The sequence below is a fragment of the Vanellus vanellus genome (assembly GCF_965231255.1).
Source record: "Vanellus vanellus genome assembly, chromosome: 10".
Classification (NCBI taxonomy): Eukaryota; Metazoa; Chordata; class Aves; order Charadriiformes; family Charadriidae; genus Vanellus; species Vanellus vanellus.
In genome coordinates, this window is record NC_138915.1 from 8,690,007 (window position 1) to 8,717,982 (window position 27,976).

The 27,976-nt window shown below is 46.9% G+C and overlaps 1 protein-coding gene across 1 annotated transcript; it reads left to right on the plus strand.

Annotated features, from left to right (window-relative positions):
* Window positions 1-1,801: 1,801 nt before the first annotated feature.
* RNF128 (ring finger protein 128) lies at window positions 1,802-27,622 on the plus strand (the record flags this gene model as incomplete). The annotated part of the gene is made up of 7 exons (XM_082488396.1): window positions 1,802-2,234; window positions 14,345-14,592; window positions 21,064-21,135; window positions 21,732-21,814; window positions 24,870-24,966; window positions 25,785-25,953; window positions 27,406-27,622. 7 exons carry the CDS (start codon window positions 1,802-1,804, stop codon window positions 27,522-27,524), a joined length of 1,221 nt encoding a protein of 406 aa, XP_082344522.1. The 3' UTR covers window positions 27,525-27,622.
* Between the last annotated feature and the right edge of the window lie 354 nt (window positions 27,623-27,976).

Genomic DNA, 27,976 nt, shown 5'->3' on the forward strand with positions numbered 1-27,976 from the left:
GTAGCAATATTGATCTTTAGCAAATTGCTTCATCTGCTCTTCATTACCTGCTCTGCACGCTGCTATTTCGGCAGCAAAAGCAAACGCTGAGCTCCCTGTGCTACTGAGCTACGAAAACCTGTGGCTGCCGTGTTGGCAGGGGTGGCCGCCGGTGGAGCGGGGTGGTTTTGAAGCCCCTGCCCCCAGGTAGTCATTCAAACCCGAGTCGGGTTTGACTGCCGACCGCTCGTTGTCCTGCATTTAGCACAGGTGCCAGTGAAGGAAAACGTGCGCCATAGGTCGACGCCGAGTTATCGGTTATCAGCCACATGGATCCAGAATCAGCCAAAAGCCTGTGTTAAAAACTAAGCGGTGCCGACTCATATCAGAAAGGGTTTAACTCTGTGTTTATACTAATTTTGTTGGCAATTTCACAGTCAGCAGCTGCTCTTGTGCCATGTAATCACTGCACGGGAATAATCCTTTCTAAATGACGGGCTCCCATCCAGAGACCCAGCCTGCGCGTAGTGACATAGGGCCGTTTGGGGATGTTTTGGAGCGATTGCTGCAGAGCAGCTGATAGGGGCAGGGCCCCTCAATCCAGAGTGACTCTGGAGAAGAGGAGCTCGAAATGGTCTTGTTTCTCCTGTTATCTTCCTTTCTTGCCTCAAATTCTCTGGCAGAGCTCTACAGCACACCACGCTCATGTTTGCAGGGATTCTGCAAACACTCTGACCGTGCTGCCTGATGCGGCACAACCCAGCAAAAATGTGTGTGCGCCAGAGCAAGGGACTTTTGATTGCAAACTGGCTGCCCAAAACGTAACTGCAGAGCTCTGAAGAAACATGAATTTTCATTGTGAGTTACATAGATCAAATAATAATTAACTCTGCAAACACAACTAATACATAAATAGAAAAAGGCGGTTTTGGTTGAAGTGGCATGTCTATAGCGTATGTCTAATGACACGGAGAACAATGGCCAGTGAGTTAGCACAGCTAACCGAGTACTCTATAATCCAATTTCAGGCAGGACTGATACCGCGTGTCGCTGAGTGTTCAGCAAATATTAATCCAACGGTGCGAAGCAGGCTGGGCACCGGCTGCTGGTGCTGCTGTGCTTGGGGGCTGTGGGGGGTCGGCCCCTTCAGGGGGTGCCCACAGGCCCACCGGCACCCCCGGTGCTCTGTCTGCTGCGGGCACTGGGGCAGACTTGGGGGGAGGCGGTCTGGAGGAGGGTCACCCCTGTGCTGGGAGGTGATGGAGGGGGGTGACCCACCCTTCCTGGGAGCGATCTGGGGGGGTGTGTGTGTGTCACCCCTCACCCCTGAGAGGTGATGGATGGGGGTGATCCACCCTTCCTGGGCAGCAATCCAGGGGGGTCACCCCTCACCTCTGAGAGGTGATGTCAGTAGGAACCATCACTTTTGAGGGGTGATGCGGGTGGGCGACCCACCGCATCCCCCCTGGGCAGCAACCTGGGGTGGCGACCCACCGCCCTGGGAGGCGATCCGGCGAGGGGGACCCCCCCCCCGCTGCCCCGGGAACAGCCCCCTTCCCCCCCCCCCCCCCCCCCCCCATTGCCCCTACCGCCGTCGGGGCGCCCGTGGCTGCAGGCTCTCGGCACCCCCCGGCGGGGTCCCCGCTGGGGGGGGGGGGGGGGGGCGGTGTTTGCGGCGGTGCCGGGGGACTCCCGGCGGGGTTCCCGCGGCGGGCGGGGCGTACGGCGGCGGGGGCGGCCCCGCTCCTCCCCCGTGGGCGGCGGCGGGACCGCGGCGATTTTAGGCGGCGGCGGCGGTGTGGCCGGGCTGTGCCGTGCCGGGATGTCGTCGGGGGCCGCGCTGCTGGCGCTGGCCGCGCTGCTCTGCGCCGCCCCGCGGGTTACCGCGGCGGCGACGGTGATGTGGACCGCCTGGCTCAACGTGTCGTGGGAGGACGGCGAGAACGAGAACCGGAGCGGTTGGGAGGCGAGCGAGAGCGGCCTGTACGGGCAGGACTCGCCGGTGCAGGCGGCGGCGGGGGTGCTGGTGCTGCCCGACGGCCGCGACTCCTTCAACGCCTGCAGCGCCCGCACCAACTTCAGCGGCGCCCCCCCGCCCGGCGGCGGCTCCCCGGGCTGGTTCGCCCTCATCCAGCGCGGCGGCGGCTGCTCCTTCGCCGACAAGATCCGGCTGGCGGCGGAGCGCGGCGCCGCCGCCGCCGTCATCTACAACTACCGCGGCACCGGCAACGAGGTGCTGCCCATGTCCCACCACGGTGAGCCGCCGGCTTGCGGGCAGCGGGGCTCGGGGGAGCCTCGGAAGGGTCCCCGCGCTGGGAACGGCCCCTTTCCATCCCTTCTGTCGGGTGGGAGAACAGGGCGCGGTTTGGGATAACCCCGCCGGGGAGCAGACCCGGCTTTGATGCTCGGTGAGAGACTGGAATTTCCTCTGCCTCTCCCGCCCAAGCGGAGTTTCTGCCCGGCCGAGCCGGGCCTGTTCAAGGCGCTGCTGTTGTTGGTTTTTTCTCTGATTAATGAGTAACGATGTCTGTCCGATAGCCGAGGTCGCTGTTGGGGGCTGCGGGCGGCTGGCTGTGCTTTCTGGGCTGGGTGGACTGGGCTCTGGCTGCGGTGGGAATAGCGTCTCCAGTTTGTTTGGGTTTCTGGCAAGAACAGGTACCTGCCCAGAGTTGATGGATGCTGGGGTTTTTAAAGCCTGTGTTCTGTGGAGTAGATTTGGGCTCTGAAATAGGCTGGGTTTCCGTGCTCAGACACCGTTTTCCCCCATGTCCCGCACACTAACCAGCGCAGAAATAGGCTGAGTATGAGACTCTTCTGTAGGTCGCTTCTCACCAGCAAAATGCCACTTCCAATGCAGCCTTTAAAGGTTGTTTCCATTTTGTAGAGGCTGATGACAGCCTCTCTTCTTACTATAGAAAGCCTCCTACTTGCCACCAGTGGGTTTTGTGGTTGGTTTGGGTTTCCCCCTCCCCGAACTGCCCATCTTTCAAATGAAGAATGAGATTTGGCTGTATTTCAAGCTGTGTTTCCTGAGAAACAGCCCTGGGCTGAAAGCTGTGTAACTGCCTTCTGGTCGCAGCAGGAGCAGGTGCCCTGCCTGTGACGGGGCAGGGTGAGCCGGCTTTGGTGGCACCGTCTGGGCAGGGTGAGCCGGCTTTGGTGGCACCGTCCAGCCCTCGGCTGTTGGATTGATGCTCACACACCTCACAGGTGTGGTGGTACTCTGCTAAGTGGCACTGTTTTGGGAATCCACATCTTCTGGAGAGAAATACAACAGTGAAAATGGATAGTCAGTCTTAAAGCTTCGGTTTGAAAAATAATTGTATGCTTGCAGCACCCCTCTCAGAAGGGGTGGAGAGGATTTCTGCCTGTTAGCAGTGGAGGTAAGTGGTCTGTGAGACAAGGAAACAGTAGCTGCCTCTGGAGGTTCGTTGCGCGCAATTGTAATGAGCTGTATGGCTGTCTGTACTCTGCTTTAAGAATTTAAAACATACAATCAAGATGGGCTCTGGCCTTTCTGAGGCAGAGCTTTATGTAATCAAATCATCTGCTGACGAAGGCTATTGAGATCTGGCTATTGCTGGGCGAGTTCCTCCTGTTGAGCTGACAGCAGCATCCCTACCCTGATCCCTCTTCCCTGTGTGCCTGCCTAATCCTGCAGCTCTCCGAGGAGCCCCTTTGGCACTGCTGAACCTGTTCTTGAGGGGAAGGTATATGTGCTCCTGGCCTCTGGGAGACCTACAGCATCTTAATCTTGCTGGGAGCTGCCTCTTGAAATGAGCCATCTGCTTTCTGCAGGGTCTTCTCCAAGAGGAGCTCCCTCCTTTCCCATGCTGTCTGTAAGCTTTCTGCTGAGGGATTTATGTCAGAGTGGCTCTGGCTGTCCTGATTATCCTACGTGATGGGTTACGGGCTTGAGGGCATGTTGAAACTTCACAGCTGAATTGTAGACAAACAGGCCAGGGACTTCTTGGAGAAGACGGCTTCCGTCAAACCGCTTATTTCATCTGTATAACTCCTCCTTGCCATGTCCTAGTACAATTACTGGGCTAAGCTTGTTGCCGCTGTTCTGTTTATTCTTTGTCCCTTGTCTAGTCCCTCGCTTTCTCTCCCATTCCACCCTCCCTCTTCTTCCTCTCTGGACTTGAGTTATCTTTTTCTGTTGTCACGGTGATCTGCGAGTCCCTGCTCTCGCCTCTTCCCACAGCAACGCTCATCCTTCTGCTCAGGGGGCTTTGGTGGCACGCTGTGCTTGGGCCGCCCCTGCCCAGTGCCTCTGCTGGGACCCGACGCTCTCCAGTCAACCTTGACAAATGTTGCTGGCTTTCAACACCGCACGGCCAAGAGGAAGCAGGCGGCAAGTAATCAGCCTCATTCGTTTTGCCGAGTGCGGGATATTGCCTGTGTAACGCTGATGAGCTGTAGTGCTGTAGGCTGAGCTCAAACTTAAGAGGTAAGAGCTGGTCGTAATGCTCTTTGCTGAGCTGTGCTTTGGGATGGGTCTCCTCTTCTGGCCTCCAGTGGTGGACTGGATGCTCTAACTCTTCTGGAGGCAGTGGTGAATGTAGCCCTGCTCATTAATGAACGTTTTCTGTGCAACTACAACTCCTGCCACGGCTGGAGCTGTGCTAACGGTGACTTCACAATCTGTTTCCTAATTGGCTTCATTTCTGCTTTAAGTGGGCCGTTGTATGCTGTCAAGTGAAACCAAACAAGGCCGAGGGCTTCCTTCAAGCAGAGGCAGTTGGAAGTAGCAGGAGGTGGCTTTGCTGGGGCGAGGGGGAGCTGAGCCTCAGGGCTTTCCCGTCTCCTGATGGGGGTGCCTGGGGCAGCATCGTCTCCTGATGGGGGTGCCTGGGGCAGTGGTGCTGAGGGCTGCCCTCTCCACAGCGGGGCACGGGAGCTGTTGTCTACCTGGCAGAGAGGGAACATCCCCATGGGTGGGCTTTGATAAAATGTATGGCACAACATGCTTTTCCTTGCATAACTTTGGTAGCAACAGAACACGAAGTTATTAACAGAAACTTATCTACAAGTACAGTGTGGTTTTCTGGGGCTGTCAGGCTTGGCTTTTGAAGCAACTTTCTTGTTTAGAGACTTAAATATGCTTGTACTTGACAGTGGTGTTTGTCCTGGTCATCCCGCTTCCAGAGACTTTTTTTTCTTATAATCATCATGTTTAGTCTGATGAATTCTTTATTGCTTGTATTAGTGCTCTGTGTGGAAATCTTTGGTATGTCAACTTTAAAAAAACAAACAAACAAAAAAAAACAACCCCAAAGCCAACAAAAAATAAAAAACCACACCAAAAAAACCCCCCAAATCGCCCTGGCAATAAAAACAACAGAACGCAATAAATAGCCAAATCAGATATGATCAAATCCTGCCTAATCCTCTCCAACACATAGAATGTCAAGGATTTACTGGAGTCCAAAGTAATATTGATGTTGTACTTTTATAAGCACAAAACCGTATCAATTAGCAAACTTGAGTTTTAATTGTGGGCGTTTTAAGAAGATGGTACCGCTCTGCGGCAGGCTGAGCAGGGTTTCAAGGTACAGTTTCTGTGTGCTTATAATTGCACCTCTCTCTAATCTATATTGACCTTTTGCAAAAGACATTTGATTGGAGAAAAAGAGCAGCATGTGGGGGAAAAAGCACACAAGAAGAGTTGGTTTGTTTTAAGGTGGACTTTGACTTAAGGTAGAACCCGGCTGTTGGGTGGCTTTGGGGGTCAGGGTATGGTGGTAACCATGGAAAGTGTTCTTTGGTGTGAAGTATTTCTCTGCGGCTGGTAAAGAAGGATTCTTTGCGGGTCGGAAAGCTATTGTGATCATTTTCTTTGGTTTCCCTCTTGTCGTGTAACTCTAGCCTTGAGAAGCACATCACCCGATCTGCAGAGGGCTTATTCTGGGGGAACACAGCTAAATAATTCTGGCTAAAACAGTAACAGTGTGTCTCGAGCAACCAAGATCTGTTCAAGTGTAAACCTGCATCCATGGGTGAAAGGTGAAGGAAAGGTTAAATATGTAGTGCTGCCACTTAACTTGTTCTGCAGGAATTTCACGGAGGTGAAGGCTGATCTTCATATGTTTAGAAGAAATAGCGTATGGCAAAAGTGTATAATTGTGCTCGCTTCAACTTTTTGTGTGAGGCATGATCTTTAGAAACAAGCTAAAACTTTGCCCGATGTCAAAAGGCTGATGTGACCTGTTAAACTCTTCCTGTTAAAGACTGAGATGGAGTAGCAGTCCCAAGGCGGGCTGTGCTGAGGCTTTGTAAATGTTGTGTAAACAAATAGCGGACCTTTCCTTCGCAGTGAGGGCTGAGAACATCCGAGGTGAGGAATGAGGATGCGAGGTGTAATTAATGTCACTTGCTGTCCCGTGTTCCCTGGCCGTGGCCGGGTGAGCCTCTGCAGATCATTTAGCCCTTCCTACCGGCAGCTCCTGGCCAAGAAGGCACCTGAATGGGCCCACTGTGCCTGCATCGTGCGTGCAGTCCGTAGTGCCTGGAGTTTGTAGCTCTCTGAATCTGAGAATAGCTGTTGGATGTGTATGTGCTGCAATTTTGTCTTTATGTGCTCAATTCAGCTCTGGCTGCCTGGTTGAGGAAGCTAATGTCACAGCTACAGTGGCATTCAGATGACCACCCGTGGTACGTGGAGTCTGGCTGATGACCCCGATTTCCCACCTGCCTATGGTGGAAGTGTGACAGTGAGTTGGGGTTGCCCACAGCACAGAGGTCTGTGAGCAAGCGTGAGGGGCACTGAGAAGCAGGGTAGACTAATTGGTGCCACTGACAGCTTGCGATCCCTGCCCTTGCTCTTTTTGGTCCAGTGTAGGTACCTCTGTGCCATGGAAGACTGCAGGGTATGCACCAACCTTTAGATAGCCTGGAACAGGTCTGTGAAGCGCCCTTGCTCTTTGGGTTTAGTGGGCCGCTGAAGTGCGAAAGGAGGAATTAAAATCCTAAGTGACAGCTGTGGTAGCAGAGGCTTCATTGTGTGGGACATGGCCCTAAAACAATGACGGTGCTCGTTTGCCCCCAGTCTTAAATGTGCCAGTGAGCGAAGAGCGGTATGGCTGTATCAAACGTGACCGGTCGTCTTTCTGCAGACAGAGGCCTTCTGGCTTACACTGTGCTGATTTATGTTATTTTATCGTTAGCTGTCTCAAACTTACTTGTTTCCAGCGAGCACTTAGCTGCTACAAGTATGTTGAGAGCAAGGGATATATCAGCTCTGAGCTCAATCTCATTTGAAGAGGGTGAGCAATGTCTTTACTAAATCAAAGCTGCTGAAAGCTGTTGAGTAAATTCAGCAAAGAATTTTCATTAGGCAATGTTGCTCACTGTTTCTCCAGAGGGTTTTAGATGCTGTTTGCTAGATTGCAAGATGATACTTCACTCTTGCAAGTGCTACTGACCAAACAGCGTGTGAAGAGAGCTGTCCTACAGATCTCATTCATCTCAGTGCCCTTAAGTGTACTGTCTTGGCTGCTGTTTTAAAGGATGATCTCATGTTCTAAATGTTCTAAGATTTAGGGCCTGGCAGCATTTACGTAAGTTTCAAAGGCTCAGAAGGAAAAAAATGGTAACTGTTGTATTCACTTGGCAAATAATAACATTTAACCCTATTTAAACTAAATAGAGTGCGGGTTGGTTTCCACCTCCAGTATCCCCTGGGGACCCATGGAAACTTATGTCACATAAAACTACACATCCTTTAGACACCCAGCCTGTTTGGTAAAAGATTCCCCACATTTCCTAGCGTGGAAATCTTCCTTATCCACAGTAACTGATCTGGAGGCCAACCTCACCAAAGAGTCTCCCTAGACACACATGGGTGGTAGTTCCCAAGTGGTGTGGTCCTATTAATAAATGTAATGTTGGTGAGGAGCGTATGGTGGTATGTGTTTCCAGGCAAAGGCTGCCGTGGGCATGAGTTCTCCAAAATAGGTGTTTCTTTTGTGCAACGCAACCACCGGTTAGCAGGGGGTTTCTCTGCTTCCCTCTCTTCTGTCCTTACCATGCTGAGGATCTTTTAAGTCTCTCTCATCTTTAAATTTCCTGTAATGCTCCTACTCCCGCCCTTTTCTTTAAATTTTCTTTTTAAAGCTCTGGCTATGGCTTCCTCCTCCTGAGTACTCCTACCAATTTTTGCAACTTTTTCAAGTATCTTGCTGTTGGATGTTTACCTCTGTACTTTGTTGAGGAGGAAGAGGTCAGGCATGGTCCCAGCTGCCAAGTAAGGCCAGCTGAAAGTAGATTTCATTAAGCTTAGGCGATAGTGTGGGCAAGAAGACAATTCAGTCAAAAACCTGGGGTCAGAAGGAGCTGTTGCTTTAAATAACTGCAGAGTAGCCTGGAAGCGAGCACGTCTTTTATCTTGGTGCCAGGTAATGGTTGAGGTGGAGAGTGTGCAGAGCAGGAGAAGGGGGAGGGACGAGCCCACCTACATGTCAGCTTATCCAGGCTTAAATTGCTCCTGGAAGGAGGAGTTCGGTCACACCCCCCTTCGGCTGTAACAGATAACAGTAAACTTGTACCGGCCTGTTCGATAACCACCAGAAATCCCCTGTTTCTTACTATTTTGATATGGTGAGATAAGTAATATCCAAAATGTCATCTTACACTTTTTTAAACCTGAAAGACAGCGTGTCAAATATTCTTCTTACACAGCTGAAGAGCCAGGTGTGCTAATCTGGTAGGAGATTGTTGGAGAATCAACTGATGGTGTCTTTCATGTGAGAGCAGAGGAGACAGCTTGATCTCCTGCTGCCTTTTTGCTGATGTCGGGGGTTGGAGGGATGCCAGGGGAATACTACTCCTTTCACTATGGCTGAAGGCACAGCTAGTGCTGATCTTCTGTGCTGCCAGCACCATATCATGTAGCTAAAAGACCCAGCCACCATCTGACCAAGGCCAGGGTTTGTATTTCATCTCCCTAAAGAGAGTCTTCAGAGAGGAATTCTGCTGTGGTTAAAGAGAGCCCGTCCTTTCCTTGGAATTCAAACTCTCAAGTCTGTTTTTTGTTCTTTTTGTACATGAAGCCGTCAAAATCAAACATAATTTCTTCCATTCTGCTTTTTCTGAGCATGCGCCTTATGTGGTGGTCAGCTGGGGCTTTACAGAGCTGCGGAAAGGGGGTGTGATGAGTTATTGCTGCCGTACTTTGAACGGTTCTTGTGTGACTGCATTCTCTGAAGACTTCTCTGCAAGATCATACAAGCTCTTTAAAACCAAAATGCTTCATCCTGTAGTAGTTCTCCAGCAGAACTTAGTCAGCTGTCGCAGAACGCCTGAAGCCTGTAATCTGTTAATAATTGCATCCTTCATTTCTCAGTCCTCTTAAAGCATGCGGAGAAACGGTTCATGTCTGCTGAATCCATGTTTAATCCTTTTGTAAAACAAACAGAAGAAAGGTGATCCGTTTTTGAAAAAATAAATTTCTTGGTTTATCTGGACTCACTCTGCCACTGTGATATGAAACAATTTCCGATGAGGTAGCCGTGGCTAGGCTGTCAGGAAACCTCTTCTGTCTGCAAGTTAAACATTATCTTTCCCTGTGTAGAATTACTGTACTGTTCCCTTTGCTTCCCCTTCTGGTGACTTAAGGAAAACTTAGCGTCGGTTGGATATTAGGTTAAAATATTGTTGAAATGGGTTGCTGATACCACCAAGCCCAAGGGCTGTCGGCGAGTGTACCCAAGAGGGGCGTTAGGCAAGCCGCGGGGAGAGCTGTGCCGGTTCCCGGGGCGAGGAAGCCGGGCTGTGCCATGGCGGGTGCGTTGGTTGCACAAGGCGCTCTCTGGACAAAGCGAAATAATACTGGTGAAACTCTGGGTGCTTAACTTCACTCTGCTTAAAGATGACGCAAAGCTTCAGACTTTCAGAAAGGGGGGGAGGGGGGGGATTACCAAATCTGAAATGTTGGAGCTTGTGTGCGGCATGCTGGCTTTCTCCTTGTTCTGAAATAACTTGCCGACTTACCATGTTTTATACCTTCTTTCTTAAAAATGCCTACAAAACTACTGCCTTCCTTAAACTGTTGTTAGCTAGATCTGCTCCCAAAGGGGAAGGGGGCCCATCGTGCTGTTGTACAGCCCGTTCTTGGTAAACTCTAATAGAGACAGTAGAGGGGTTTGGCTTTTGCTATCCCAGAAAACAAAGATTGATTAGAATTTTCCCCAGGTTACGCCGAGGCCTTTAAACTGGAATGAAAGGGTCTTTCGTGACTTAACTGAAGCTGAATTTGGTTGGTTTAAAGCAAGTTTAAACAATGCAAAACCGTTCCAATGCCTGTAAGAGCTGAGAAAGCAATGTTAAGCGAGGCTAGAGGAGCTGGCTTGGAGCTGGAGTTCTTGAGTTGGCTTCCACGACATGCAAAGCTGTCAAACAGCTGGAAGTTAATTATTCACTGCAAAAAGCCTTGCCAGGGCCTCACAAGAGTCGGAAAAACATACAGGGCGTTTGTCAGTGTCACCTCAGAGTATTGCACCGAGAGAATGTTAAGTATTTCTCTTAGGCTGAAGTAATGTTCTCTGTGGCGTTAAGTGGGGTATAGAAGTCAGTGGCAGAGGGAGGGGAAAGCATGCGGAGATGGCGAGTTTCATAACTGCATTATTTGCTTACGTTTTGAAGGCATGTGCTGTTTTCTGTCAGGTACTAGTGTATTAGACCTTGAAATGGGCCGCACCAGAAAAGAGAGTACAATGGTAAAGCCGGCGTTGTGGTTAGCCGGCTGAGCCAGTTCAGTTCTCTTGCTTATGAAACTCGAGTGGTAAACGTGGTATTACGATAAAGATTCCTTAAACACTGAGAAAGGTTTCCTTAAAACTAAACTTTTTTTTTTTTTCTAGCAGTTAATTAGCTGGGGAACTTAAATATGGCCTTCATAACTTGAGGGGGGGTTTGCTAATGCAGCAGAGATATAAATTACTGGAGGTGTTCTCTTTCCTCCCCTTTCCAGGTTGTGCTTCAGTTTTATTAAATGCACAATACAAAAGCTAGGTTAACACGGGGCCAAAGCTTTCCTTTTTTTTCCTTTCCTAAAATCTGGAAGAAAAGGCAAAGATCTGAAAGTGCAACAGTGAAGTTTGACTGGTTGGAGCTCTGAGGAGGAGCAGGGTGCGCAGAAAGGCCCCTCTCCTCCTCTGGGGCTGGCTGCCGCGCGTGGAGCGGAACCCGCACCGGAGCGTCCAGGAGGCAGGATTTTACCCTGGAAAACACACTGCTATAGCAACGCCCTGCTCTCCTTGGGGGAAGATTCGCTCACGAAAGCTGTCTCGGAAGGGAGGGTTGCTGTGAACGGGTGAAGCGTAGGCAGTGCCCTGCGCTGCTTCTGACGTTCTCGTGCAGCGAGTGGCTCGACCGCAAGGCTGGAGACGTGGGAACCGAGGGGTAAATCTTAATTATGGTTAAGGCAGTGTTCAACTTTCATCCCAGGTGAGGAAATCTGGCTGTATGTTTACACATATAGCTAGCAGCTGTGCCCTTGGAGGGCTGCTGGGGCCACCCCCTGCTCCCCAGAAGCACAGGCTTCAAGTCAAGACCAGGAGCGAGCTCGGTGCCACCACTGCGGAGTCTTGTGGGCACAGCTTTCCTCTAAGTCTGCGTGCTGTGGCTCTGGGCTCTGGGCTTTTAAATCTTAGTCTGCTGTACTCATTCCACCTGGAATGCTGGCGTAGCTCCCTTGTAAAGTTGTATTTTCTCTTTCTGTACCATAGGAAGGCTTTAACGGTAGTGAGTTTTTGGGGCTGGGCAGAAAGCCTTCACGGGTAGCCTCTGATTACTGCAAAACCTGGTGCATTCCTCAGCTCTGAATCTCCTTGACACTTGGTGAATTCCTGACCACCTGGAAAAGCTGTACTATAACTACCTGAAAGGGTGGACAACTTCAATGGGTCCCAACAGAGGAGTGAGCAAGGAATGCTCATTACTGAGTATTAATAAGGGCATCATTGAATCTCCTCTTGGCAGGCGAAGGAGTCCTTATTTTCTGCCAGGTAAGGGTGATGCCCCCATGCCAGGCCCTGTGTGATGGTGCCAGAACCTCGTTTGGTCCCTGCCCAAAAGGAGCGTCTGGAGTGACTGAACTCCTGTGCTACTGATGGCCAGAAATTAGGTGCAGTTTCTGGACTCCTTTCCCCTGTTCTTGGCAGAATGCATTTGGTTAACTTCACGTGACATCAGGTTAGCTCACCTGTAATTGCCTTTAGAAATTAATTGTTGGTACTAAGAGTTTGCATTACAAAATATCGAAGGTGGATGCTGGTGTATGTCGGCGGGGGTTTGCTCTGGGGGGGAGTAGTGCAGGTGCTGATGGAGGTGAGCACTCTCACTTCTGCCCTCGCTGCGCCCGTGCCACAGCCACCAGCCGACCACTTGCATGCCCTTACTTAAAGCAGAGCTGAATTTGCGAGAGAAAGCTTTGAGGGCAAAAAGTCTCAGGAAAAGACTTGAGACTGTCATCTAATGACATCCTGGTGAACTGATTAGTCTGAAACATAAATGGAAGATTTTTTTTTTCTGAAAGGGTAAAACTTGTTCACAACTGATGGCCTAGTAGCTGAAGTGGTTTTGCGGGCTGATGGTGACATTTCATTAACAGGAGCCCTTATACTACATCTTGTATTGCGCATAACCACAAGCTATATTTGACTAGTGAGACATGCAGAAGCAATGGGGAATAAGGCAGAACAAGCTTTTTTGCTTTTTTTGGCAGGCTTTTTATTTTCCTGTTGTCACAGCCTGTTCCTCCACAGTTTCTTCCATGCTTATGAAAGTAAGTTGCAGCTTCTGACTTGGCCCGTGCTTAATTTTTTTACTTGCTCTATGAGCAAGCTGACTCCAGCTCATTTTATAACTGACGTATAAGCTCTGGGTCATCGTAAAGGACAGTAGTTGCAGACTGGCTGATTTTTTTTTTTTTTTTTTCCCCTCTCTTCTGTGCAATGTACTTCTCATTACAAGGAGCTTTCTGAATAAAAGATGAGTTTAGTCACACTGAGGAGAGTTGCTAGACATCATGCTTAGCCACGTTGGATCAAAAGCATTATGTGAACAGGCTGGAAAGCTGGTAAGCACTTTCTCAAACGAGAGCCTTTGGTTTAACACCAATTCTAGGGTTTTTTTGATAGCTGAAAGTTGGGTAAGGTTTCCCTTAACGGAGGGAAAAAAAATTGTCTCCTACTTGGCTGGGAGGTTAGCTAAAAATAGCGCTTCTGTAAGAGCCTTTATTCTTTCTCCATGCAATATCTATTATGAATGTTGGGCAGCTGATGGTTCAATGCAGTGAGGCTCCTGCCCAGTTAGTCTTCGAATTCACATTTCTTACATTTAGTTTAGAGACAGGCCAGTGACAATTTACTCATCTCCCTTTCTCTCCTCTTTTTTTTTTTTTTTTTTTTTTTTTTTTTTTTTTCCTCTTAAAAGGCTTTCTGTTATATTGGGACAGCAGGACTTAAGTTCCTGCAAATAGTATCAAGTGTCCTCAAGCACTTGCTTGTCACCAAAATAAGAGCAGCTTTGTTCTGGTCTGTACTTGGTGACCAGAGTTGCTTGAAATTTCTTCCTACCATAAAGCCCTTGGTTCCTCTTAGGGCTCGTCATAATGTTCAACTAAGTAAATGAAATCTGTTGTTAAAATCTGGATGGAGTTTGCCACCTGCCACTACCTTGTTTAAAAGCTGAGCACACCTCAATATTTGCTTCCTTATGAATTTGCATTAGGAACACACAACAACAGTTATAGTTCACAACAAAATTTCACTCAAACGTTTCTCAGTTGCTTCTGAAAATACAGAAGCAAAGGCTGATCTATGGCTTTGATTGCTCAGTGTCTGGGGAAGTACTCAACAGCACTGCCAAATTTAGAAAAGAGGCGTTAAGAAGTAGCAGCGGAACAGGGAGGGTGTCGGACCCGTTACAGGAAGGGTCCCTAAATCACCAGCTGTGTCCCTGGCATCGCTGAGCTCCTGGAGATGCCGCAATCCCTAGCGACCTCACTCTGGATAGGATTTATTTTTAACTTCGTGTAGTTCAAAGGCTTGTTAAAATGTAAATCGCCAAAGCGTTGAGTCTAAAATAATGACAACGTGTGTCCTGTATGGGAGTGAGGAGTGCTATGGAGAGGAATGAGTTCTAAAGATGGTTCACTCATGCAGCTCACAGGTAATCGGACATAGCTTTCAGCTGAACGAGCACATGGAGATGACACTTATTCCATCAGCTCCGGGTGAATCTGCAAATGCTAGTTAGAAACTTCCCAGTCTGTTCTTTAGCACTTGACCTGGAACATCCGAGACAGTGACTCTTACACAAGACCTGGGAACTGAGCGTGGATTCCCCTTCTCCTTTGCAGGTGCTGAAAGCATCGTTGCAATTATGATTGGCAACCTGAAAGGCATGGAGATCTTACACCGGATTGAGAGTGGCATGAAAGTGACTATGGTCATTGAAGTGGGGAAAAAGCACGGTCCTTGGATGAATCAATACTCCATCTTCTTCATCTCCGTGTCGTTTTTCATTGTCACAGCAGCAACTATGGGCTACTTCATTTTTTATTCTGCTCGGAGACTCAGGATCGCAAGGGCCCAGTCCAGGAAACAGGTGAGTTTGTGTGTGCCATTGCTTTTTTTTTTTTTTTTTTAATACCCCTGAGCCTCCATGCTGTGGATCTTGAGGGCAAAATACTGGTCAAGCACCAAAATGACTCAATTTATTCATTCCCCAGGAAGGAGTGTGGTCTTTAAAATACTGAGATGTATCTTGAAACAGCTTAAAACTTTCCAAAGAAACAGCAAAAGGTAGACTGTCTGGAGAAAGCAACTGATCAGGTTTGGCTAACTTTGTCTCCTACAAATTTTTACTCCCTGAACTGCAGTGCAACCGTAACGCTGATGTCTTGGAGGCGGTGAGAGCGCTAAACTGCTTTTAGCTGACCCTCACACTTCCCACGTAGCGCTGCCTGTGCGTTAGCTGTAATGTGAGACACGACCGCAAACGCGTCTGCGGAGCGGTGCATGACTCTGGCTGCCGTTCTGCAGAGCGCGAGTTAGGAAACTGCTGCTTGTTGAAAGCTGCTCTCTGATTGAAAGCTCTCTGAGAATTGCAGTGACAGCTTCAATTAGGAGATGAAAAATAGCACTGTTAAATTGTTCTTTTCGAACCCCAGGCAGGGAGTTGCTAATGAGTTAAGTTTCCAAGTAACTCTCTTCTGTGCAATAATCCGATCAGCTGACAGGACTATGCTTATAGCTTTGTCTTCGGTCTGATCAGACCCACCTTATACCTGCTACCTCAGGGCTTAAGTAAAAGCCTTAAAAGTGAGAATAAAGTCCTGGCGTGACATCTGTTAAAGGTGATGGGCAGCAGCAGGAACAGGGTCTGAGTGGCGCAGATGCGAGTACTCACTTCAGCCTTGCCCTTACGGCTGTGTTGCAGAGGAGACCGTCGGTGTTTGCAGCGCTTCTTGCGGGAGCTACCTGAACTCTGGGAGAAGAGTTGTTAGAGTCCTCTCCTACGGACAGCAGTAGCACCGGCATCTCGCTCTGGCTGGGCTTAGAGTATGTGAATTCTCTCTGGATCAGTGGTTAGATGGTTAAAGGAGTGACAGACTTCTCTGCCACTGCAGAAGACCTGCCCTACCGAGCTTCTCTGCCGTGCTGGAGATTTGAGGCCCCTTGAGCAAGATCCTTCTGGAATAAGCTGATAAAGCTTGAAGTTGGACTCGGGTATTGAAATTCAGGCCAGTTTCAGGCTTCTCTAACATTAGAATGTTAACATGCAGAACCATCATTGTTCGTGGCAGAGAGGCTAGCTAGGGTCAATGACGGCAGCATGCCCAGAGTTGAATGGCGGGTTCAAATATTGGCCAGAGTTGAATGCTGGGTTCTCTCTCGTAATCACAGAACCTAACTCAGTCCAGTTTGTGTTCTGAAATCGTGTTGTCTAAGTGTAACCTTGTGGATGGCAGTCAGCAGGCTGTATCCTTACTGAGCCTAGAGACCTAACAGCGAGCCGAAGCTGTATTTGTGCCTCGTCTAAGCTGCGTCTGCCTCAGCTTCTGAGCTAGGCCTCCTCTAAGTACATGTTCTGGTGTCACCTCACACCTGGAAGTGGGGTGAGGATACAATAAAGGGATAAGGATACAATAAGGGAATAGTTGAAAGAGCAATCTTGGAAGTTGTCATCTGCCGGTGGGATGTATCGTTGCTACTCCTGGGTGTCAAATGGAGCTGTCTCTGTAGTACATGAGGGATGGCATGGAGCTCTAACCTGATGCTGTCCTCTTGCTGGCATGTATGGACAGAGATGCTCACTGTCTCCTGCTGGTGAATCCCCTCTTTCATTCCCTACCATCTACCCCAGTATGAGAATTCTGCTCAATGCTAAACAACCCTGGGCAGGAAGAACTGGGCACCTTAGAAGCTGGTTTGCAAAAGGCACTGTTTATCAAATCACAGGAAACTTTCTCCTCCTTTGAAGTTGTTTAACAGAGCAGTTATGGAAGTCCAGCTCTATTCTGAGCTATTGGGCTTTCAACAAGCTACAAATGTTATTAATGCCTCGGTAGTAGATGGTACTGGGAAAATCCAGTCTGCTTGGCTAGCACCTTCACAAACTATTTCTATCTTGGGTTCTGTATGCACAAGGAGTTTACTGTAGATTGAAAAATAACATTGATAAATGACATGCCAGTTCCACATGATTTCAGCTGAACTGAAATTAAGGAGCCTTAAAGCGCTTTATCAAGTATAAGAATAGAAGAAAGCGTCTCTGCTATCAGGGGGTAAAAATGTACTGTTTTGTAAAAATGAAACTCAAGACAATCCAGAATTGTTTTCAATTGCTTTTATACCATGGCATCTCAAAACTGACCTCACAATGATTAGATAAGCGAAGAATAACAAGAAAGCTCTTGTTAGTGAAGCTGAACTACTGACAGGTGATGCTTCAGTATTCCCTGTTAGCTACCCGATTGGATTTTCGGTGTATATCCAAAGTCCAACAACTCACCAGCTCGCATGCTAGACGGGGAGCTTTCCTGTCATCGTTCAGCCCTGTGGAAACTCAGGTTGCTCGGACTTCAGTCTGTTACTTGGTGGAGCAAAGGGGTGTGCTTTGTCTCCTTTACTGTACAGATGTTGAAGGGTTATACATTCTTTTGGGAGGTGCCTTTAGGAAACAGTGAAGTGTGTTGATAGCTATTAAAGTTTTTCCCTTTCAGAAGTGAACTGCTGTTCTGAATGTATCCCTTCACCCAGTGTAACTACTCTTTGAAGTACCTCTCTGCTTTCTTGACTTTTTCTGTGGGATTGTATTGCTGTTGTGTGAGGAGTCTTTTAAAGTGTCAGTCTCCCACTTGAACCAAAGCGAACATTTTTTGAATTGCTCTACAGAGCTAATTGTGATATGTGATAACGATGTCTGCAGCTCGTCTCTTGTATGGTCAGGTTCCTGAATATTTGGCTTGTTATTGTGGACTGAGCCACAGCCCCAGGAGAGCTCTCGCCCTGGACTGAAAAGGGCAATGAAGCTGAGGGGTAGAACAGAAAGAGGGGAGATCGTTTTCTAGATGCTTTGTCTGTTCTGCAAAGGCTCCCTGAAAACAAGAGCCTAGCTAGGTATGTTTCATTCCTGCACGGGACTAGTAGAAACCCCTGCTTGAACTGGATGGCTTCCAAGTGTTACCATACTGGCAATATGTTTTTCCTTTTCTTTTGGCTTGAGAAAAATCTTCAGACTTCAGTGCCTTCTGAAGCAATCTCTTGTTTTATAGACAGTCAGGCTGTTGAGTACCTTTGGATTTCGCCATTTACCGATACAGTTTCTGTACTTCTTGGTATGACTATTGCTTCTTCTGGTGAAGGCTCTTTTTCTGGATGGCTTGATCACATATAGCCTAGGTTTTAAACATGTTCTCCTCTGCAGACTTTTCTTGAGGGCAGCAGCCGTCTCTCACTCAGCTTGAGCGGGAATTGCGTACAAGTCCGTAATGTAAAACTGCAAAGGGCTTCTTTAAAAAGTTGAGCGATTACTGAAAAGAGCCAATTACGTTGCCTTGCGGTGCAAGTGAACACATGAGTTTAGTAGCACATCTCTCCTAACTGTGAGTTAAAATAGAGCACTTTTTTCCTCACGAGCCAGCTAGCTAAACTGTTTAAAACCTCCTAGTTCTTATCTCGATGCATATTTTCTTCTGGCCTTGAAATTCAAGTCCCCACCTCTGCAATCTTCTACTGCACCGTGAGGTCTGTGAGCAAGAAGGTGGAAAAACAAGGCAAGTGTGGTAGGTGGCTTGCTAACTTTCTAATCAGCAGAGTACTGGCAATTTCAGTTCCTCAGTGTATTAACCTTTCTTAATAATGCAAAATGGCCAGTGATGTTATCTGTGGCCTGGTTTCTAATTTAAGCTCGAGTCTTCACTTCTATTGATTTCATAAAGATTAGATGTTGCAGCTGAGAAATTACCTAACTAATGGCTCTGGAGGAGGGGAGTTGCTCAACTTTCCACAATTCAGAACTGTTTTCATGGCAGTAGCTACCTGTGGGGAAGGAACTTCCTTAGCTTACAGGAGAAAAGCAGGACCTCCTGATCTCCTTAGAGCTTGCCAGTCTGCATTGCCATGACCATGCTCACGGGGTGCCAGGAAGGCATTCTGCAGAAGGGGCTGGAAATGAAATCAGCAGTGTTGGACTAGGGAAGACTAAGGACTAAGTGACAGCAAACCTAATTCTGCCGGCTAGGTACCTCTCTACCTCAACATGCCAGAGCCTGGATAGGAGCTGCAACCTCTTTTGTAATGCCTTGATTCTTTTTTTTTTTTTTTTTCCTTCCTCAACTTAGCTATTTTATGGAGTTGTTGGGTTTAGACTTTTAACAACATTAACGTTTAATATTTGCTTGAAAAACTTGGCTTCACAAAATGCTTTGACACTCCAAGCTTGAGTATTCTGATGTCCTGGTAGGCTATTCAATAAAAAGCTTCCTCTTGCAACCTTTCTCCATCCCCCTGGAGGGGTGTTCTGCTGTACTTCCCAAAATCAATGTTAAAGGTGACTTTGCCATTGGTGCATTTCACGAAGAGCAATTAAACTTGTGCCCAGGCAAAACTTAAAATATTGTTTCAGTAAATTATTAACAATACAGCCAGTTGGGTCCTGTCTAATATGCTTGGCCTGACATAAGATGTGTAGCTCAGATACTGATGAGGGAGTACATTCCTAGAAAGTTTAGTTTTCAATTAATAACAAGTAGCAGTGACAGACAGTTCTGGCTGCATATGAGAAGCACTAATATTGCTGCATTCCTGCTCTGTTGATGTTACTGCGTTTGCTGCTGAAACTTTTGGGGGCCTCAGTGTTTACTGAGGTAACTATGTGGCTGCTTCTCGGTGGCTTCAGTCTGAAACACTGACGAGGGGAACATCATTCTAAAGTTGACCTTAAGTGACATACAGAAACATATTGATGCCTTCAGCAGAAGAACTTTACAAGCTTCAAAGAAAACTTGACTAGTTCTTGTTCCTAAAAAATACACCCGAGAACCTGCTTGCATCCTTTACCTTTGGATTGTATGTATCTCTTGGTAGTTATTAATAGCTACCAACTATTAAACTCCTAAAAGCGTGCATATTGATCCTACATCTTGGGATCCCAAAACAACACTGATAGACAAATAGGTCATTTTGCACCACAACTGTTTGGCAGGGTCCCAGCGGACCATATAAATCAACTTGTTTGACATTAACTGCTTCAGCACAGGGAATCTTATACAGACTTGAATTACCGATGCTCCCTGAGCTGCTTCGGTGGCGGGAGCAGCCCTCCACCCCCTTGTTCCTTCTGTACCTGTGCCACCAGCACTGCACCTTTGTCCCAGAAAAGATTCTTGTAACCGAACTCAAATGCATCAGGGCAAGTACTGCCGGAACGCTAACAGTGTGGGGTTCCCGCACTGAGCAGCGGAATTGGGAGGAGGATTTTTGGTTAGCTGCAAAACTTGAGTCCATTCTGTCCCTAAAATAGGTGCCAGTGTCGGGACGGCACTGCCAGAGCTGCCTGATGCATCTCCGTGTCCTGAGGCAGTAAGTGCAGCAGGGAGGGAGAGGACAGTCATATTCTTCGTGGTGGTGGAACAGCACCAACCTGTGACCTTTAAACAGAGATGTTGGCTCCTTTTGCTAATTAAATGCTTTGCAGTGACAGCTGGAGAGCAACAGTTGCCAGGCAAGCTGGGCTTCTGCCCTCCGCTCCTCTCTGCCCTGCTGTCCTGACGGCAGCACGCAAATTACTGCGCGAAGGGGAATGCTTCCTCCTCCGCTTTCATTAAAGCTTCCTTGTAATCCACCCGGGGCTAGTCATTTGATTTGTTTCACGCTTTGTGTCATGGAGAGGGGGAGAAATAGCTCTGAGACCTTTTTTTTTTTTTTTTTTTTTTCCTTTCTTTCTTTGCACGTGTTACTTTGACCCAATATTGAGATAAAACCGCATTCTTCCACTTGCGAGGCGCGGCCGGTGCTAGGAGGCTCCTGGGCTGCGTGTGTGCTCTGTAAGGCAGTCGCGGCAGAGGACTAGTTCAGGGTGCGTTGGTGGGAACTGGGCTGATTGGTAAAGAATCTCACCTTTCACCAGGACGTGAGTTTGTGCCAGGAAGTTGTCATAAAGTGAGCAGTTAAAATTATTGATTGTAGGACTCGATGTTCAGTCTCCTGTACTAAGTCAATGTGAAGGCTGCTGTTTGTTTTGGCTGGGTCTGATCTGATCAAGGTATTACCTTGCATCTCTTCAAAGAAGAAACCCTTGAAATTCCAGGGCTTTGTGAAAAGGTTAGGTAAAAACAAAGCATATGCAAATGTCTTGTTGGTGTGTCATCCAGAGTCAATAACCGCATCAGTACGTCCTGAAACTCTGTTTGGCCTTGTCTCTAAATAGCACGGTCATGCTCACTTGGCTTGTTTCGATAAGACCTGGGTTGTAAAACAGGTGCCTGCTTGCAGTAAGTACCCTGGTAAGTATTAGTAACCACCACTTAAGGGAAAAATGATTGTGTTTAACGAGGACCGCTTTCTGTTACAGCGACAACTGAAGGCCAGGGCTAAGAAGGCCATTGAGCAGTTACAGCTCCGCACCCTGAAGCAAGGGGACAAGGTATGACCGATGCTGGAATTTCCTGAGCGTTATGGCACACCCTCTGCACAGCGCCCAGGGAAGGGTCCATAGCTCTGGAGCAGGATGCAGAAATCTCTCTGAGCCTGTAACTGTCTCCGGCGGAGATGGTTCCTCTTTCAGACCAGGTCCTTCACTGGGGTGCAAGACTTTCCAATTTGTATGTTCTCATAAATCAGATTATCTTTTTAGCTGCTTGCTTGTAGTCTTGCCGAGGTGAGAGGTCCTAATTTGCTGGCATGGATGCTTAAAAGTAAATTAGTATATCTAATCAGCTTCTGTGGCTATTCTTTTTGTAACCAAAACTGGAGGTAGCTGTTTTTAAACCTCTACAGTAGTGCCTCAACCCAATGATGGTTTGCAGCTGGACTTCTAAACCATGGGATTCACCTTTCAATGCTTCGGTTAAAGTGTCAGCCTGACTATGAGTAATCCACACGATGTGTTTATGTAAGATTATATAGGGGAGATATCTTGGATGACTTCAGCTAGACCCCTTTGTCTGCAGTAAATCTGACTGTAGTTCAAAGGAAATCTTCAAAGTTTGTTAATGCTGTAAATTCACTTCCCTGCTCTAGCAAACTGGTCCTGATGGAGACAGCTGTGTTGTGTGCATTGAGCTGTACAAGCCGAACGAGGTAGTGCGTATTCTGACTTGCAAGTAAGTTGTCTTCCAAACTGCCCCTTAAACCAAAATCTGGAAGCATGCCTCTTACTCCTTGTTCCTTCTGCTATGTTAACAAAGCTGATCGAACTTTAATCAAGCTGTTGCACAGCAAGAATTCTCGAATCTCTGTTAAACACCGTTTTGAACAACAGGAACTGTGTAAATACGCACTTGTAGTATGCCCCCATGGCCTGTGCTCATAACTTCCCCTGTGAACGGATTGACAAGTATAACTTGGCAGAACACAGTGCCTCTCCAGGGCATGCCAAGGCTTTTTTAAAGATTTCTTCCTTTGCTGGTGTATAAGAATGTTACCTCTAAATTGCAGATAACCGCCAAAACTACGCCCATTTCTCGTCACTTAGTTTACTGGTTACTAAGAGGGTCCTGCTCCCCCTAAACTTGTTAAACCATGCTAACTTTCTTGTTTTAGAAGGAAGCATTTCTATTTTTGTATGCATCGTCTAAAACGGAGACCAAAATAGTGCTATAGCAGTTTATTTTTCTAGAATTCTCTACTGTAGTATCTCATTGCTGTGCTTCTGTGGGAGCTCAGTATTGTAGCACTAAAACTTTAATTTGATTGCTCCTAAGATGAGCTATGAAGCCTTTTCAGGGCTTAAGGAAACTTGTTCTGTGGGACTTCCCATGTGCTTGCTGGATGGGACTGCTCTGGCAAAGCTTCTAAAATCAGAAGGCTGCAATGTGAACTGCACGGATTTTGTATGGGAAGAGGTTTTGTAACCCTTGGGGGGGGTTGTTACAAAAAAGCACTTGGAAAGATTTTGACGTAGGAAAAATCAAGTTCTGAAGAATGGAGAAAAAAACCCTGTAGCTGCTGTTGTGTGCTGAGCAGTGTTATTTGTCAAACACTATCACATCTGAGCTGGGGTTACTTGTGCACCAGGTTACAGTTTTGCAAAAGCTTTCTTTGCTCCCGAGCAGTAGGGCTTCTAAGCTGTTTTGACATCAAGAAGTTGGCCTGTTAAGGTGTTATCAACAAACTTCCTTGATCTAATGTTTAATGGTTTAGAAAAAAACCTCAAACTGAATAAGCTTTCAGGCATGCATGTTAGTGATTATTCAGTTGTCATTTCAGGTTTATGCTCATGGGTAGTCCTGTTTAGTACTGGAGTAAGTCCCGTGAGTACAGAAGCATTTAGGCAGGCTCTAGATGCTTTTGGCTGATAGGAAACCTGACTTCTCACTATTTTCCTATAAACCCTGCTAATCTTGATACAAACTTGCAAACAAAGCGGGACTTACTGGGTTAAGACGAGAGTAACTTCTTTTGAATGTATTTTTTATGTACAAATGTGCTGCATTATGCTTTGCTCTGAGACTGCTTTTACATACATTTGTGATGTTTCATTCCTCTCTGGCCCAAATGTGGCTCTAAGAGGCACTAGCTTATGACTGCATTTACTTGATAATCTTCCCCAGTGGTGATCTCTGCCAGTATCAACCATATTAAATTCTCATAGAATCATAGAATGGCTGAGGTTGGAAGGAACCTTTAAGATCATCAAGTCCAACCATTAGCCTACCCTGACAAAACCACTTCTAAACCATGTCCCTAAGCACCTCATCTACCCTTTTTTTAAACACCTCCAGGGATGGCGAATCCACCACCTCCCTAGGCAGCCTCTCCCAATGTTTAATAAACCTTTCAGTGAAAAAGTGTTTCCTAATATCCAATCTAAACTTCATCTGACATAACTTGAACCCCTTTCCTCTTGTCCTATCACTTCTCACCAGGGAGAAGAGGTCAGCCCCCACCTCTCTACAACCTCCTTTCAGGTAGTTGTAGACAATAAGGTCTCCCCTCAGCCTCCTCTTCTCCAAGCTAAGCAACCCCAGTTCCCTCAGTTCTTCCTCATAAGATTTGTCCTCAAGACCCCTCACCAGTTTTGTAGCCCTTCTCTCTCACAGGAGTTAAACTGATATTTACTGCAAGAACATACTTGATGTTGGTGGTTGACCTCAGCACTGAGACCCGACTTGTTGAAAGCATTTAACTATATCCATGCAAGAAACAAGCAATCAAATGCTCCCGTGAGTCATATCGGCGGTATCTCAGTATCCGGGGCATGTGTATTTGCAGAAGGCATTCTTGTCCAGATAGTCAAACTGAAGGCATTTATAGTAGCAGAGGTACACAAGAGCAGTATTAAGTCCAAGTACTTAAAATAGTCACGCATCAAGGAAGCTTCAGGCTGTACTCTAGACATGACGTTGGCGCAGCTGGAAGGAGGTGCTGGTTGTGTGGGCTGAATTGGAGAATCCTGGTATCATACTGGGGCATAGGATACCAAGTGCTGGATGTGGTGACCTCTGCACTTGCCTCATAATAGAGTTCTGATTAATATTGAGCAGTTCCTCTCTGCCTTGCTATTTCTATTCAGGCTGAGGGAACAGGCAGATTACAGGATTTCAAGTCATCCTCCTAAATCTGTGGCCTAATTCAGATGCATTGTGTAATTGAGTGTCTTCATAGAAGCACACATTTGCATCTGTGATGGCTGAACTATATTTATTTTCTTGAGTACACAGGCTGTCAAATATCCACTTGGAATGCACAGTGACTGCATAGACGAAGTAAATGTGTGGGAGTATAGTTTATCTGGAGGGCATAACTGTGCAAGATGATTTTTCTATGTAGTTTTAACAGAAACGAGTGCTATTTAGTCATCTGCATCTGCATGACAGAAGTTAACCTTAAAGCTAAGGCTGAGATGTCAGTATTTGTATTAGTTACATTATCAGCTGGGAATGTATTGTACATAGATTAATAAAAAAGCTTAAGACTGATGCAGCAAAGATGATAATGCTGAATTCTAGCAAGTTATCTAGAGATACTAATAAGCACAGACCAGCTACAGGTTGAGAGATCAACTATCCATAACTTTCAGCTGACTCTTGAGGCAAAATAAGGTAATCCGTTCTAGAATGAATACCTTCTCAGTGTTTCTAAATGAGCCTTCATAGCTGCTACATAAACAGTTTTTCTGGTGTGAAACCTAACTCTTTGGTTACCTTCTTCCACCAGCCATCTCTTCCACAAGAACTGTATTGACCCCTGGCTTCTGGAACACAGGACATGCCCGATGTGCAAATGTGACATACTCAAAGTTTTGGGTGTTGAGGTAAGCTAGTAGTCTCTCTTAGTGGCCACTGTCAGTATTACGCTAGTGTAGTAACCACATGCTGAGCTATTTCGTGCTGCCTCTAGAGCACGGGTGATAAGCATAGGTGGTGTGCTGTCAGTGGCCAGATGCTACAGGACTAATTGCTGTGTCCCCTTTAGCGAAGTTTGCAGTTGACCTGGTCTGAGTTGGTATCATCCAAAGCCTGAATGTCAACCAAAACTGATTGTAATGCGTGACTGAAGAATTGCTCTTAGCTCTTGCGCGTGCAGCTAAGGGTGTTACTCGAGGCTTCGGGCAGGCTTTGGCAACTCACACTGTCCCTGAAACCAGCCTCTATTCAGTTACGAAGTACCCGGTGTCCTTGTAAAGCGAATGTGTTAGTATGTATGGCTTTCCTGGAGCCACATGTCTTTCTAGGATACACAAGGAGTTTCTGATGTGTTGTGCAGCTGCTCATTGTGGCAAGTGCTGGGGGGGACAATGCTGTTGCCAATGCCTGACAGCCTGCACCAGCTAAAATGTTTGCCTGGGGGAGGGAGATCTGCTCTGAGTGGAAGGACGAATCTATTCTCCTGGTACTGGGCAGTAAAGGGGAAGAGCTGGCTGAAGAGAGAAGCTGCATCTGAACTTCCCGCTCAATTAGGCAGTAACTGGTTTTCACCTATGATGCTGGAGGTTAACAGCAGAGCTTTTTTCCAATTTTGAATTTATTTTTTTCTGGGTAAAATTTCACTAGACTCCAGTGCTTGCAGGCATTGGTCTCCTGGAAGGATACTACAAAGTTGTAACTTGCTGTTTTCTCTTTTTTCACAAAGGAGGATGTAGAAGAAGGGGTTGAGTCTGTGCAAGCCACAGTATCCAATAGGACATCAAATGTCTCTACAGTTAATGAAGAGGATAATCGTAGTGAAACAGCATCATCTGGATATGCTTCTGTACAAGGAGCAGATGAATCTGTGCTGGAGGAACATGCACCATCAGAAAGTATGTCTACTGTTTCATCTGTCGTGCTAGATTGCATTGCACTTCATTGCTTATGCTGTGAATTAGGGGGGGTTGCCTTATTAAAGCACTGTGAGATGTTATTACCTTGTTTTTCAGGGTAGTCTTAATCTCTCCTATTGTTTTAGCACTTGGCTCTGATGCTTGCTCTTTGTTTGCAAATGAAATGCAACATAAATGTGAATTGAAGTCTATGAAAAGAGTAGTTGAAAATTGGAGGCTTACTACTTAAAGACCAAAGAGATCTTTTTCTGAAGATGTCCCTCACCTGGTTGTCTCATAGGAGACTTCATTTGGATGAGTGAGTGTTGCTTTGCCAGCACATCTGTCTGCTTTAAGTAGTTAATTAACTTAAAACTTTTGGGGAGTCAGTCCTGTTCTAGCTTAGGTGATGCAAAGTAGAGATGACAAATACTTCAGTTGAATTTTTGCCAAGCTGAGTCATCCTTGAGCACTTCCAGCGAATTTTAATTGGAAAAGACTATCAGCTTTTCCAAATACCTTATATTTTTGAACAAGAGCAAACTAATCGAAAATGTCTTTTTAGTGCTCAAACTTGCCAACACATGCTCAGTGTTGCTGTTGATTTTAAAAATTGAAAGGTTCCAGGTAAACAAATGAAAGTAACTGTCCCCTACACTGTGGAATGGCCTTGGGAAGAGGAGTAATTGGGGAGGCTTTCAGAGGTGAAAGCAATGCTCCGGTTGTGTCCACACAGATTTCCTGCAGGAACCCTAGCTGATAGGAACGCGGAGGATTTGCCGCCTGCCTGCTGTGGGACATCTTGCTCCAGCGAGTGCCATGTGTACAGGAGCATCCTGTTTAGGCACCCCAGTAGAGCAGAAGGTGATTCCTATAAACCTTCCATCAGAAGGCAAAACTGCATCCCTATAAGCAACTGAAGTGGTGCCGGATTAGTTATATGGCTCAGGCCCTTGTGTAGTCTCACTTTGAGCGGCAAGGACACACACTAACATCAGCCTAACAAGGTTAGTCTTGTAGGGAGAAGGCCTTCCTTTGAATCAGCCTGTGTCCCATGGTTTATCCTGAACCTAGCCTCTAGAAGTGGCTCCTGATGCCTGTCCTCATCAGCCCTAAAGTTATATGAGAATTGCCAGTCTCCTTACAGTTGGATTTTTGTAGCCTCACACAACTTCGGCTTGCTCAGCACTAGCGAGAAATGAACTCCAGAGCTGACGAGATGCCACTAGAAATGCCAAGTAGCATCAAGAATGGGCTCACAAACTAATGAGGGGCAGCAGAAGAGTGGTAGCTGGAGCATGGCCTTGGATTTCCCACTCTGCAAGAAAAGTGCTGGGAAAAGACCGCTTGCAGTGGGCTTGCGGAAATAAAGCAAGCGTGGTTTGCTGTGGGGTAGTGAAGCTTGCCCATGACACTCCATAACTCGTCTTTTCTTGGTTTTGTTCTGGACAGATGACAACACGCACCTTGTAAACAATGAATCCCAGCCCTCTGCTGTGAATGTCCTTCCACACATTGACAACCCAAGCTTTGAGGCAGACGAAACACAAGTTCGTGAAGTCAAGTCCTAAGAACATGCCCAGCAACATGGCGTAAGCCTGTGGCCGTCAGGTGTACACCAAACATTGCAGAAGCAGAAGCATATTGCTTTGGCGACACTGAGATCAAATGGACTTGTTCAAATTGTAACTGTGTGGTTTGCAATTCTTAAAACTGTGTCTCCCATGTGGAATTTAGTTTTAGCACTCTTCAGATAAAGCTGTCTTAAACATAAAGAAAAACATCAGATTTTAACACTAAAACTTCAGCAAAGCTTCTCTTCAGTGTTTGAGTCATTTAAATAAGGAGAAGATTCTTTGTTGTAGCTGTCTCTACTGGGAATTGTTTTGACTTGGGTTTTTTTTTTTGTTGTTCATTGTTTTAATTCAAGTGGATTTTCATTGTAAACAAATTGATTTTGATCTGGTCTAGTACTTATTTACCAGACACAGTTTAGTTTAAAGCAACACCGTATTTAATATTT